This window comes from Asparagus officinalis, chromosome 1 (genome assembly GCF_001876935.1).
Source record: "Asparagus officinalis chromosome 1, Aspof.V1, whole genome shotgun sequence".
Lineage (NCBI taxonomy): Eukaryota > Viridiplantae > Streptophyta > Magnoliopsida > Asparagales > Asparagaceae > Asparagus > Asparagus officinalis.
This window is the reverse complement of record NC_033794.1, coordinates 84,187,534-84,202,928: the sequence shown is the minus strand read 5'-3', so window position 1 is coordinate 84,202,928 and position 15,395 is coordinate 84,187,534. Positions and strand designations below refer to the sequence as shown.

Genomic DNA, 15,395 nt, shown 5'->3' with positions numbered 1-15,395 from the left:
CATTTGTTGGTTGGCGGTTCAAAGCAGACTGCTTACACTAGAAAAATTGCTGAGGAGAGGGATTGTTCAAAACAATCAATGTTGCTTATGTGATTGTGCTGGATTGGAGTCAAGGAACCACCTGTTCTTTGAGTGTGTATACTCGAAAGAAGTATGGAATAAGATCATGGACTGGTTAAAATTTAAATGGAAAACCTGTAACTTGGAAATACTATTAGAGTGGTACAACAAAAGCTTGAGGGGTAAAGGATTCAAACAGAAGGTTAAAAGAATGGCTCTGAATGCAACTATATACAAATTGTGGATTGAAAGAAACATGAGGATATTCCAGAAGAAAAGTCGAGGGGTTGATCAGTTGGTGAGAGATATCAAATTTGACATTTTTTCTATAGTTCTTAACAACAACACTTTGATGGAGAATAGAGAGTGGATGCTCTCTCTACGGAAAATGTAACAAGTGTTGTTGTGCATTTCTTCTTTTTGATTTCTCAATATTGAGAATCTTGATGTACAAAAACTTTCAGATTTGGTAAATGATAATATAATCTCCATTGTCAAAAAAAAAAACAATTAAATCTATTAATATTTTAAGAATACTACAAAAATTGTATTGGATGTACAAGAGCATACTATCACTACTCCAGCATTTTGTAGATGGCGCTTTATCGGAAGGGAGGAACCACCGTTACCACTTTTTTTTTTCCAGTGGCGTATGCTTCTTCTTCACTTTGGCTATTTCACTACCTCTTCTCAGCGCTCTCAATAACCTGTAACTTATATGGTAAGTTGCAGTCCTTTGGGCTAAAATTCTACAGGTTCTACTATCTTCTTCAATATACGGTCGACATGTACGTGTTCTCCTCATTATTGCAACAAGTTTGTGTTCTCCTCAATATTGTGCAACATGTTTGCGTTCTCCTCAATATTGCAAGACTAGTCTAGCTACTACGATACCAAACACTTAAAAAAAACGTTCCTTTTAAAATCATTATTTTTTGGCCAAGATGAATATGATCAGATTTGCTTTCACATGGATCAATGGTTCATTCTTATTTGTTATTTCCAATATGTAATATTTGATTGGTTTGTTTATGACACTCCTTTCACATTTGTCAAATAAGATACATTATTGATAATATTCATTATTACTATTTTAATGATTATAGTTATTGAGAGCTGGATGGATTTACGTAGACGTATACCAATTCTTTGTCCTTATATATTATGCTAATTATTTGACATTTATATTTAATAATTTACATGGGGAAATCCCGCAGCATCATGCGGATATAGCACTAGTTATATATAAACAAGAGAAATGTGCGGGCGTGTTTGAACACTTGGAAGTAAATAAAAAAGGTACTGAAAATTGAAAAGTGGCTTCACTTTTCATTTTTATCATGTTTGTCATTTGGCAAGTGAATAAAAAGTGATTGGAAAGTGTGGAGTGTCACACATTATTTGCCACTTCAGTTTTCTCTCATTTTACTTTCTAACATCCGAACATGATTTTGCAAAATAGAAAGTAAGAAGAAAGTACCTCCATGATAAGGTACTTTCTCCTACCTTCACATTCTATTTACTTTCCTCTTACAAGACATGCTATAGTGAAGTTGTTTGGCGCCTTTAGTAATAATATACCACCAATTTCTCATATTATATATAAAGGAGAGATACACTGATAAAGATTTTACGTATCATTCCTCGCATCACACGACCCAAAACACTCGGTGGGTTGTGCCCTCGTACCGTCTGCTGCTCTTGAGAGCATGTCTAAACCTACTTTTTAGTCGATGGGCCTGGTTTGGCCCATTTAAACTTGCTGCCCTTCTTCAAGGCCGTTGTTTTCTTCCCCTTGTAATCATCTCATTCTACTAACAACCCACCAGGACACACAAACTTGCATTCGTACGTAACTTCCAAACTTGTTGGGGCCAAGCGCACATGCCACCATTTTCCCGGGCACCTAATCCTTTTCTTGTTCTGTTCACTTGTTGAGGCCGGTACGTATAGGAAAAAGGGGGACAGCACTCGTGAGGCTATGTACATAACCAATCTCTCTTAATCAATCATGTGCCTAAATATTCTTTGAGATCATAGCCTAGGCCCTACCCTACTTCATGATTTTAGACTCATATATTCCCATCAACCCATTGGATGTTCTTTTTCATGGATAATTTCGATCTCTTAGGTTATCTTTTAATGGCTAGCTAGGGTTCCAATGCCAACTTAATTAGCAAGTCAATGACAAGGACAACCAACAGGTGAACATCTTTTGAGCGAATGCATAATTATGAGATGCACAGTGATAAATAATTAGTAGTTAGGTATGTCCTAACTTAAAGGTCTCAAATAAAGCTTAAAGTCTTCCTTGTGTCATGATCTTAAGGCGCTAAGGGTGGCAATCTCTGATCCTCACTATAATGCTCATCACATGGACCTTATGGACTTTGTAGCATGTCCTTATTCATGGCCTTAATTAGCAACAAAAACCCCGCTGGAACTTAATTAGATTCATTAATTACTATGTTTCTTAATTAAAAGACATCATTAATTATCTACAATTGTATAAGCTTGTTCATGTGAGTGTTGCTCACTTCATATATTGCCAAGAGAACTTGATATCTGTTAGTTACGCAAGGTGGGCAAAAGAGGGCCAAATTAGGGCATATATATAGGGTTTATTTGTCTACTAAAGTTGAAGCAAAATAAGGTTACAAAATCACTCAGATATCCTTTCAAATGTCATCTCTGCATTTGATGGATGGAGGAAGCTGAGGGCGCTACCATAGTTCTATATAAGTACATAGCTCCTTTAATTTCTAGAATTAGCATGTACATGTCTCCTCTACAAATGGCATCTTGCTTCACGCAAGCTCACATGTACAAAGCCCATCATTCTTACTCCCAAATAGGTTGACATATGGACCCATACCCATGGCAAATAGAGTACAAGGGGAGATGCATCAACATTCTTCTCTTAAGCTTGCATGATGTTACCTAGGATTAGTTTATGATGCTAGATGAATAATTCTATTTGTTTGTTACATTACTTCTCAAGAATATGATATAACTAGCCATCTCTCATGCAATGCAAACTGAGTTAGTTATATAGGAGAAAATGTACGATGGACACAGTCAATTAATATATAAGTGGTGCATCAAATGATACCAACCACTGAATTAATAAACTTAAAATTCGTACATTAATCTGACAAATGTTATTTTTTTGTGCCATCATTTAACACATTAGATCAGAATTATCAGATACTCTATCATTAGGTGGAGCCTCAAATGACCCATCTTAAGTATGTTGGTATATATCTAAGCCGCAGGCCTAGACAGCGTTGGTAAATAGAGTTGCACAAATATTTTGATATAATAAAACAATGCAGCAGAAAATGTGAAATAAATAGCAACAATCACAGATAAAAAAAATCAACACAGAGCACAAGGGAATTTTTATAGTGATTTGGAATAAATCCTACATATATCTATCCTTCCTTCTCTCAAAGGGACTTCCAAACTATGAATTTTTTTTCTTGGATTACAAACGATAATCTAATAGGCTTTACAAGACCCCTTCCTAAATCAAACTACCTAGTCATCTACATCCAAACAATCCTGCCATTAATGTGTAGCCTAGCTCTCAGCTAGTAAAATAATCATTAATTGACACCGATTTGAGTACATCATAAAACCGATCAAATGACCATGAAAAATATTTTGATTACAAATAAAAATATCAATAGAGTACAATGAAAAGATCTTATAGTCCTGATAATCAAACCATTTTTCCATGACTAAAAAGTTCAAACCTAGAGGTATGAAGGTAGAAGCAGTGATCGTATGGTAGCACTCATCAAAGAAAATCAATCCAATGTGAATTATATACTGCAGGCTGATCGTAATGATGAAGGAAGCTTCAATCTTCAAAACCTAGGTTCTCTAAGAAAAATGCCCCAGGGACCCCAAATAGGGGACCCTGGGGTGGGACAGGTGAGGTGTCAGCCTGGGAGGCTGTGATGCACTGTTCATCATAGCCTGGGAGGCTGTGAACAGTACATCATAGCCTCCCAGGCTGACACCTCACCTGTCCCACTACAGGGTCCCCTATTTGGGGTCCCTGTAGCAGGACTCTTTCTCTAAAATTATGTCAGGGACATCTATCTCAAACTTGACTAGAAAGATGGTATAGTAGCTGCAACGAATGGATGAGATTAGATCTCAAAAAGCTGCTAACTTGATCCCTGGTCATCAATGCGTAACTTGCTCGTTGAATGTGTCAAGTGCTCATTGATGGAAAACATGTGTCTATAATTTTTGGATCAGTGGGGTTGAGCTTCAAAACAATGGGCTTCTCCTCTATTTGTCAATGGGCAAGATACTCATCGATGAGTGAATAGTCTTCATAAAAATTTTATTAATGGGAAGTTAAGGAATCGATAACATAGCAGTAGGTTCATTGATGAGTAGTTTTGCTTGTTGACATCCGTTAGCTCGTCGACGAACAAACTGCCCATCGATGGGTTATGCCTGATAAAATGTTGTTTGGAGCTAAATTCGACTCCATTTGAATTGGTTATTGTTTATATCTAATATTTAACTACATAAGTCATCTCACACAAAAGTTAGTCACAGATACACATTTATTAATATTAAAACAAAAAAAAATTGTATAGACAAGGTCCTAACAAAATCTATGTACGTATAAATCGTTTGAATAGTAGGATTATTGCATCATGCGGGTAAAGATAAAACTATCATACACACACACATACACACACATACACATACACATATACATATACATATATATACATATATATATACGTATATGCGGTCAAAAAGTATAGACCAGTCTAGTAGATGGATGATACTCGGTAATAAACCTCTAGAGATATTGCCCGACTATACCATGACAAGCGGGATAGTTGAAGAAATGGAGAGGCCAAACTACGAAGACCGACCTAATGGTGCCTTCTCAACCCGGACCTAAAATTCCCAACAAAGCTGGCTCGCATGACCAGAGCAATTATAATCGACCCACTACCGATTACACGTAACTTGTCTAGCTAACCAAGCAGAGATAGGCATGAGGCTAATCTGTATGTCTAGGCCCTATAAACCATACATATGACAAGACATCACTCATATCACTACAAGAAATCGGGTATTTAACGATCAAAATTAACGAATGGACCAGTTAACCATCATTAATGTGTGTAAAATAACGACGATTTTAAAGCCCTTCATCGAGTTATTACAATTATTAGAGAAATCATGTCAGATGGGATAACAGTTTTCTAATCCCTTTGTTGATTTAATTCTAATACCGTCGTTATTGGGTCTCTTAAAAGAAGAAGGAGTACTTTGCCTTCATTAATAGGTCCCCTCACTACAACACCTGAAATCTACCATAGCGGTCGAAAAACGCTATGGTATTATATCATAGCGTTTTAATCCACTACAACACCTGAAATCTACCATAGCGGTCGAAAAACGCTATGGTATTATATCATAGCGTTTTAATCAACGCTGTGTCAGAACCCGCTATAGTAGGTCAAACGCTATGGTATTATATCATAGCGTTTTAATCAACGCTGTGTCAGAACCCGCTATAGTAGGTCTGTGACTTTACATAGCGTTTTTCCAAACGCTATCAAAAAGCTTCCAACCATAGCGTTTTTATGTAGCTATAAAAGAGTATTCAATAGCGTTTCTATATTTCTATGACAAATATCTTTCATAGCGGTTGAAAAACGCTATTAGTTAGTTTCCAACCATAGCGTTTTTATGTAGCTATAAAAGAGTATTCAATAGCGTTTCTATATTGCTATGACAAATATCTTTCATAGCGGTTGAAAAATGCTATTAGTTAGTTTTCATTCATAGCATTTCAACGCTGCTATTGTCTTACATTTGATAGCGTTTGAGTTACTATAATGGCGTTTCAACGAATGCTGTCTTTCTTCTTTTAATAGCATTTCAGCAATTGTTTCCACTTCTTATAGCATTTCAGTTGTGCCTATAAACCTTTGAGGTTGAACTAGAAATAGGTTCCAAATATGACAACCATAAAAGCAAATATTTCATTTAAAGGTTCAAACTGATACATAACAAAGTTGTAGCATACAAGAAGAGTCAACACAAATGTGCCAAAAAACAAATACTAGTCTTTGGATAATCCAACATGGAGTATAAGAAATTAACCATAGTACACAGAACAACAAAAACTAATTAACTTTGTTGTATTACATATGACTTGGGAGACTCATCATCTTCAGCAATTGAGTACTTGTACTGCTGCAAAAACAAAAATTAACAACACCAAAATTACAACTATACAAACATGATAAAGTAAAAACACATGATTGCAAGATGTATAAATTACCAGCTTTTCAAAGCATAACAACTTTGTCTGACGGCCAAGCTAATGTCGTACCAACGACATCTTCAATGCATTCTAACTCAGATGTAAGCCTCCAAAGAGATGCACTAGGGATCCTAGGGATATCAACCCAAACACGCATAGCATTAGGACCTAAAGGAACGAAGTGAACAACCTGGTTCGGTTCACTTGAAGACCAATGTCCTTCAGCAACTATCTTTCCCGAGCCAGCAATATCTAACAAGTTGCACTTTTTCTTTGAGTTGTTCACACTCTAGCAACAATGCAAAAACAGTGATATCAATTATAGAAAAGAAACTAGTACAATCAAATATCAAAATAATGATAGTATCAGAAAAAAAGGTTACCGAAGGAGATGATATGTTTGTAGATTCCACATTGTTAATTGAGATATTTTCCAATACAACCTTGTCAGCAGGCCACGCTACTTTAGTGCCGATAGCATCTTCAATAGATGTCATGTCAGGTGTGGGTCTCCATAAAAAAGCTTCAGGACTTGTCGGGACATAAATGAAAACAAATAAAAATGTATAAGCATACTATAAGCATGAAAGATGCGGAAGCTTCATGAAAGAACATTACAAATCTTACAATTTGTTCCCAACCTTACTCAAGTTTACCTAGGTCAACTCCAAATTCCTATCGAAGATAACTATAAGCATGAAGGACCATACCATAAAAATGTATAACTGTATATGAAATATTGTTTGGAACTAATACGTTTTTGGTGAATTTTCTTTCGACATTACAGGTGCTAAATCTGGAGGCTCTAGACAAAACCAGGCATTGGAAACTCGTTGGTTGTAGTGATACACTGGCGAGGGGTTACTTGCAGGTTTTGATTGGCTTGTTCAAGACATTGCTTCTCGGATTTATGTACTTGACTGAATATTTTTGACTTGTAAAACGCTGACTACATAAATTCGTGTTTAATGAACATTGTCCTTAGATTTTTGATGATTTTGTTTATATGGGAATGTAACATCTGTTTACTGTTATTCATGTTTAATGTAACATCTGTTTTTGTTTGTATGGGAATGTAACATCTGTTTAATGTCCGACAATATGATTAATATCGTAGGGAAGCAAACTGCAGATATTTTCCAGATATTTTTTTCACAGGAAAAAATAAAAAAGAAGATAACAAAATATGATGTTAACTAATTTATGAAATAATGGCTTGGATGGCAAATACAGTCCATTAATTGAAAGTTAAATAGATGTACCTGGGCTATGTATGGGTAGTCCTCTTCAGTGTCAATTCCACCATTGTTGAGGAGTCTTTTCCAGCTAGATAGTCAACCAAAGGTAACTATAACCCATGTTTGTTACTGGAATTACACCATCCTAAATGATTTGCGTCAAAATTATATATTGGGCGTGAGAAATAGTTAAAAATGAACACCTGTTCTTAAAACTCTTGTACCTTTGGGTAGATGAATCAAAAGCTCAAGTTTTGTTAGCTTGTGCTTAAGGGTTCAGATTGCCAACATCAAAGGAGAATATGTCTGCAGGACTGAAGAATGAGCGATAAGAAGAATTCTATAATATGATTGCAAAAACTAATAGGAATTTTTTTTTTTGTATTTTCCAGAATATGATTACAAAAACCAGAACAGGACCGAGTGATAATAAAAGATCATATGGTATAACGCCAGGATGCCGAACTTGAGAGTAATCTGTCTTATCAAAATACACAGCTAAACGGTTTTCAGTTCTTCCTTTCGAGTTGAGGTGCAGCTGCTCGAGCTCAACGTTTTATTTAAGCTTCAACAAGAAACCAGATTCCTTCACTATCATCATAAATAGATGAGCAAACTCGAAATTCATGCAAGAACACCTTTTATATGTTTCCTGTCTGGGTAGAATACCTGGAGCAGAGTGACAAAGATGGAAGAACTATCGATCATAACCATTTACATTGAATTAAAAAAAAACGAAACGGACTACCTCTTCGCCTGATGCATTTGCATAGACATTTGTACATAACTCAGAAGAATCTGGCATAGGGCTTTCCTGAAAGAAACAAAACGTATAGAAAATGATATATTGAGCTCTATCCAGTAACAAAGAGCTGAATATGCACAAGTTTACCTTCGCCTTAGCAATCGCATCACTCACTTCCTTCTTAACTTGTTTCTCGATGTCCTGATCAAAGATTCACATCATAACAGCACACAACAGAACAAACTACATTTCAAGTACTGGTTCCAGCAGAAATTAATACCTTCAGCTCTGACACAGTTGCAATATCATGGGCTAGAATCAGTTTCCTGATTCTTTCAACAGGGTCGCGCTCCTACAAAATATTTAACAGGCAAAAGAGTCTGCTGAAAATCTCAAACGAATATAGACAAAGTGAAAGAACTGTCGACTGCCGTAGACTTCAGGTAATTTCAGAGTTTCTTACCTGCCTCACACCGGAGATCTCATCACGGGTGCGATAAGTGCTGCCAGGGTCAGACATGGAGTGTCCGTGATACCTGTAAGTGTCCATTTCAAGAATCTGCAGGTCAACACCCAAGAACCAGATTATTATATCTCAACACAGTTTGTAACTCTCAATTCTCACAATAATCTAGAGTGTTTTGATGCAATAGAGAGGTCAAGATGGTGTCGGAGCAATTCAGGTTTAAATTTTTACATTTTAGGAAAGATTTAAAAATATTTATCAACATTTTGTAGTTTCCATGTTTCATCCATGAAATATGAGACAGAAGTAGGAAACTACAGTTCTAAACCTATGGGATCCATATACCATGTAGGGATTACCCTATTGTTTAATTCTTTTTCGATGTTTCTTTTAACTTTTATGACATGAAACCAATATAGCAGGGTTGAAGTTTTCCATTCATATATTGTATAAAACTCGTGTTAACTTACTTTAAAAAAAAACAGACAGAAAAGCATGAAGACTTTACAGCGAAATTAAAACTAAAAGTAGTAATTCTAGTAATGGTAGCCCTTTCATTGTTGTATACACGGTGAATGTATTCTAAGGAGATCCAGGAGATGGTCTATGTCATATGATAGTCAATATATATATATTGGTCCTTACTACATATGCTATGTATTTGAAAACTAGCCTAGGAAGTGAAAATCAAGATAACAACATGAAGTCGAAGATTGTTCAAACAAGATATATAATAGTTGCATAGGTGTGTGCATAAATGAAACATTTTATCACCGCTACTGAAATTGAAAGCTTTTGTTTTAACGAGAGGGAAGTGATTTGATATTTGAAGAACCCATTCTCATTATCATACCAAGTTATACCATTCGAATGAAACATATAATAAACTCAAATCATAAACCCAGCCTAAAATTGAAAACCCTAAACAAACTAATACGCAATTATCATTCAAATACCTAACAGAAAAACAAAATTAAACTCTTACCCAGTTATCAAATTAAACTCAACAGGAATTTCAAAAGAAATTTCAAAATTAAAAACTTACCCAGTTATCAAATTGCTCCCTGAGCTCCCAGTGCTCTGCATCACAAATAAACCACATATTCATCACAACTAATCTCACAAAATAACTACCCAAAAAAAATCAAAAATCAAAAGAAAATGGTTGCAGACATCGGTTCTCTTAAACCTTTCAGATTCTCAAATTAATCCCTCGAATCTTCAAAGAAGAGGGGTTTCGGCGCTAGACGAGAGGGCGCTGGATGAGAGACGAGGAGGGGCTCCAACGGTGGACGCGAGACGAGGAGGGGCTCCGGCGGTGGACGAGAGACGAACAAGGGCTCCATCTCTGGTGATCAAAGAAGATGGGGGTTCGGGTTTGGAGGCGGCAACGGTGGCGACATGCTACGACACCGGGTTTGGAGGCGGCAACGGTGGCGAGTTGCTGCAACAGCGAGTCGGAGGCGGCACCAGCGACGACTCGGAGGCGGCACGGTGACGACTCGGAGGCGGAAGCGACGAGTCGAAGGGTTGTTAGGGCTTGGGTGAAAGAAAGGGAACGGGAAGTTGTGGGTATTTGTGCGGGTTTTAGAAAAATAAAAGGGAATGGGTTGTTAGAGCGCGGTTTTAATTTTCAGCATCCCGCTTAAGATTTCAACGTGCCAGAAGGAAAAAAATGTGATCAATTACCTATAGCGTTTAAATTTTTTCAAACACTATTAAAAAATAAGGCATATACAATCTATAGCACTTACAACGTAAACGCTATAATTCAACGCTATAAAAAAACAGTTTTGTTGTAGTGCCTAATCATAATAGGAGTATTTAATCAGAATAGTAAAAAGAAACCAAACCCAAACCCGAACCTCTCTCCGCGATTCGTATCTCCGAGCTTTGATTCCTCTCTCGCCACCGCCGTCGCTCTCTTCTTCCGACACTCTCCCTCCTCAATCTCCAGAACTAGGGTTAGGGCGAGGGTTAGATCGATGGCGAGCGAGGCGGTAGTGCCAGCGGTCATCGTCGGCGGCGGGAGAGTTGGCTGAGTGCTACAGAGCATGGGAAACGGACGCGTTGTGCTCGTGGGGAGGGGGCAGCCGGTTCCCTCCGATTTCGAGGGTTAGGGCGAGGGTTTGAACTCAGAATGATGATCTTGAGGCAGTGCTTGAGTCCACTCCTGCTTCTTGATGGAACGGTAATTGCCCTAGTTTATTTTGTTTTGTTTTGTTTTGCTTAAAAGCTTAGATTTTTGTTTGTCTTGAGGTAAAAAGATTTGATTTTGTTGAGTTTTTTGGTAGAAATTGTGCTGTTCTGGTGTTAATTTTAGCAATGCCCTAGCCCGTGTTCTAGCCTCTTCAAGAAAAATGTAGCCTTGCTTTTATTACTGACCTCCAGTGTATTAAATGTTTGTATATATAGCCTTCATGCTATTTGAACGAGGATTGTAATTTCAATTAAACCTATCATTTATAATATTATAAATAACATCCAAGAGAGAGAACTAAGTATCTTCTCTAATTATTTCTTAAAATAAACTTTGTATCAGGCTTCACTGCTTTCTTTCCCCATTTGCATGCTAAGACTCACATTAGTTATCAGATTTGTGATCTATCTGGTCAAGACATATGATGCATTGTTGTCCATGATCTATATGATAAAGACATGACATGTTATTATGCCTTTCTGAGTGATATATGTACACTTGTTGCATATCTAAGCAGTAATGGCAAACTTCACTCAATATAAAATGTTGGCATAGTTATTTACTACTGATGTTTTCACCATTTTCCTTTTTTGGTTTTAGGCTGCCATGAGAACCATGGATGGTATCATTGATACAGTGTTGGTTGTCTTTATTTTATTAAACTTTCTATAGAAATTGTCTTTTATTTGAAATGTAGGCTAACCTTACCCATTACGTGTTGATTTTTCAAATGAGGAAGTACATTATTCTCCCTTTTAATGATGAATTATTAATGACTAATGAAGTTTATAAACTGAGTGCCGTCTTCTAAGATGTATTATCAAAGTGATATTTTCAAGATATCCTCTGTTAGAAGCAAACACAGATCCTTTAACTCCATGGTACTTGAGCTTTTCAAGATATTCCTCATATATGGATTTTCCCCCGTCGTTATCAGTGCTCTCATTGTTATGAAAGATGATTTTAGTGAAAGCTCTCTAAGGCTATTCTTGTATTGAATTCAGCTACTTTTATTGCTGGGCTGTCAAATCAGCATTACTACCGTGCAGTTGCCATAGGAGATGATGATGTTGTTTCAGTATACAGGTGAGTTCAACATTTCTTTCTGTGGCCACTGATAACGTATATAGGTTTGAAAGAGCTAATTTCCGTATATACAGAAATTGTTATAAAAACACACTCGGGTTAATGTATGTTGTCAGTAGACAGGAGCAGATCCTTGGTTGGAACTATTCTGTCAAAGGTTTTGCCTGCAACATTTTCAACCCTGACATTATTTTCTAAAATGATTTGGCGGAGTGAGCAGCCATCCACTAGAAAATCACATATCACATCTCAGCCATTTGCCAAAGAGTGAGCAGCCATCCACTAGAAAATCACATATCACATCTCAGCCATTTGCCAAAGGTCTTTTATGTAGCGATATTCCTGTTGTTTGGCTCAGAAACTGTGGCAAGCAGGTCTATTTAGGTGAGGATTTGACGCATTAAGTGAGGATTGAAGCACTTGTATTTGCTCTGATTCGTTCAGTTTAATTTATGTTTGTGTTTTTCAGGAGGATTTGACACTACTCATGCTGCTGCAAGGGTTTTTTTTATTTGATTAGGGCTCCAGATTGATCCTTTTTCATGTAGCTATATTATATTCGCTGGAAAGTCATGAATTTGTTCTTTTTATTTATGTTCAGGGCATATGATCATGCTGCAATAAAGTTTCAAGGAGTTGATGCTGATAGCAACTTCAATCTAAGTGCTAGGTTGTTTGCTGTTTGAATGGGAGGGAACTTGCTTGTTGGGTATATTGATTATGGTTGAATTTGTGTCAGATGAAGAACTTGACCAAGGAGGAATTTGTTCACATACTTCGTCGACAGAGCACTGGGTTTTCAATAGGAAGCTCAAAATACCGAGGGGTTACTCTTCATAAATGTGGGCGATGGGAGGTTCGGATGGGCCAATTCCTTGGCAATAACTATGAATCTCTCTCCTTTACTTTTTTCTTGGGAATTTGTAGAATCGATTCAATATCTTACTTTTTTATCGTACTGTCTGTATTGTGTGTGAATCACTCGAGAGTAATGGTGAGTTATGTAGAGTGGACTCATGGGAATGGTGAGTGAGGCTAAAAGAGAAGGTTTTGGAAAGCCCAAGTTTACCGATGAGAACCTGATGCTTGCATGCAGGTACATATACCTTGGGTTATTCGACAACGAAATAGAAGCTGCAAGGTTCTACAAGAGATATGGATTTGTTTAGTTGTTGCAGTGAATTTCTTTAAAGTTCAGTTCTTATGGGTCTCGGAGCATGCTAGTTGGTCAAGATGCTTTTATTTAAGATTATTCAAGCTGCTTTGACTGCTGTTGGAGCCCCAGACAACCTGGTTCATGTGATAACATGGTGTGTGTTATGGCATTCTGATTTTCGTTCTATTCACTGCATTTTAGTAACTTTAATTGGTTGAGGATCATTACATTTTCTTTTACTATTTTCATTGGCAGGTTTACAGAAACAAGACAAGCTCTTGTTTCGTCAGTTGACAAAATCATTTTTGTTGGATCACCTGGTGTGGGGAAAATGGTACATGTTACATGTTGACTGCTATTTTTCTCAGTGCCACATTTTATGCTTTGGAAGGTCTTTATGTAGTAAAGCTAACAAATGAGCATGCATGTGTTCAGGTTACTGAGATGTTAGATGCTGTTATGTGCTTATTTTAATCATTTGATGCTTTGCAGAACTAGTGTGGTGATTCAACTTTAATTTTCTCAGTTAGGGCAGATAATTTGTTCTCTTTAGTGAAGATTGGTAATAAGCAAACCCTTCACTTTCAGACATTGAGATAGTTGAGAAAATCTGGGGGAAACAATCTTATGGTCACATCATTGTATGTGGTGGTGGGACTACTTTGAAAGATTTGAGAGGACCGCTCCCTAATCGATCTGATCTGGAAGCATGGGTTATAGAAGAAAAGAAAAAGAACCAGATGGTTCAACAATGCTTAGATGAGCAGGAGCAACAACAACAAATGATGTCTGAGTTGGAGTCACAAGTGAAAGCTATGCAAGAACTTTTTTTAGGCAATCACCTTCATCGACTCCTTAAACTCGAGAATATGTGCATGACTAGGTAATTATTTTTTATAAAATCTCTTATATACTTTTATGATTGACTACTTGCACTAAAAAATATGAATTTTACTTAATAAGATAATATTTGCTTAATTGATATTTCTTAATTATGTGATTTTTTTTAAATTTTTTAGGCTATCCACGCAAGATTAGGAGAGGTGGGGTAGCTCGAGTCTTCTTTTGACGATGATTAGAGATGAAAGAATGTGTCTTCCCTAAACTTTTATTTTAATTTGTTATAAATAGTTTCATGTATTTTTCTTTGGAACAATTAGGATATTAACTCTTGTTATTAGTATTGAATATTTAAGGATGGTGAAATTTTATTTATTGATGTTATTAATGAATGGAATTTTTATTTTCCCTTTTATTCATTATTGGGTATTTTTAATATATTTGTGTTGTGAATCTTAGTGTCAGGTTGAGAATAATATGATAGTTGCCTATGAATGGCAAAATTATTATTAATGTATATTAGAAATTTGTAGTATACAATGACGGTTTTATAAACCGTATTTTGTTCATCAACGAAGGGAAAGCACTATCGTTAATTGGTTACTAATTACCCATTATGAGGACTTTTATGACGGTATCCAACCATCATTAATTAATCTTCAACGACGGGAAAATATCATCGTAACTAATGGTAACGACGAGAAAATATCCCCATTACTAATGGTAACAACGGGAAAATATCCTGTCACTGATGGTAACGACGGGAAAATATTCCCGTCACTGATAGTAACGACGGTGATAATTACCGTCATAAATATTAACGACGGTAATATGTTCATTCGTTACAGACTCTATAATGACGGGTAGTATATCCCTTCGTGACCCTTTAGTGAAGAGGGCTTCAACAACGAGCGACGAAGGGATTTTCCCCCGTCGTTAGCATATAATAACGAAGGTTTTCAGCTCTTTAACAAAGGAAAATCCCTTCGTTAAAGATATAATTTCTTGTAGTGTATGATTTGACCTCTCCCCTAATTGTATAATTGCAAGCAGCATCCACCTAATGCATTGACTTTGGTAAATTGGTGACACATGTAAACCAAGGCACATGGCCCCGAGGCACACACTGACTAAAATCATTATATTATTCAAAGCGCTCATACTGCGTTGGGTGGTCACAAAATAGTACGATGATAGGACAAAAGCAACAATGATGAACCAGATCTGGTAGGTCACCCACAATGCATTTAATAGTGACATATATTGGTAGGGTTGACATGTAGGCACA

At 36.6% G+C, this 15,395-nt stretch overlaps 1 protein-coding gene and 1 long non-coding RNA gene across 2 annotated transcripts; one reads left to right on the top strand and one right to left on the bottom strand.

The window, feature by feature from the left end:
- LOC109843072 (pyruvate dehydrogenase E1 component subunit alpha-1, mitochondrial-like) lies at nucleotides 7,974–8,917 on the bottom strand. Its single transcript, XM_020412007.1, has 5 exons — nucleotides 8,823–8,917; nucleotides 8,640–8,711; nucleotides 8,507–8,560; nucleotides 8,363–8,428; nucleotides 7,974–8,283 (listed from the first exon to the last, which is right to left on the bottom strand). Exons 1-5 carry the CDS (start codon nucleotides 8,907–8,909, stop codon nucleotides 8,239–8,241), a joined length of 324 nt encoding a protein of 107 aa, XP_020267596.1. The 5' UTR covers nucleotides 8,910–8,917; the 3' UTR covers nucleotides 7,974–8,238.
- On the top strand, nucleotides 13,339–14,427 carry LOC109843065. The gene is made up of 4 exons (XR_002247497.1): nucleotides 13,339–13,421; nucleotides 13,523–13,601; nucleotides 13,760–14,150; nucleotides 14,287–14,427. It is a non-coding gene; the product is annotated as an uncharacterized LOC109843065 (long non-coding RNA).

What these genes read in the sequence shown, in the direction of transcription:
- LOC109843072 (XM_020412007.1), bottom strand. Translation starts at nt 8,909, where the DNA reads ATGGACACTTACAGGTATCACGGACACTCCATGTCTGACCCTGGCAGC. An exon ending in CAACTGTGTCAGAGCTGAAG is followed by an intron (nt 8,561 to 8,639) that starts GTATTAATTTCT and finishes ATCTTTGATCAG; the next exon opens with GACATCGAGAAACAAGTTAA. An exon ending in ATGCGATTGCTAAGGCGAAG is followed by an intron (nt 8,429 to 8,506) that starts GTAAACTTGTGC and finishes TGTTTCTTTCAG; the next exon opens with GAAAGCCCTATGCCAGATTC.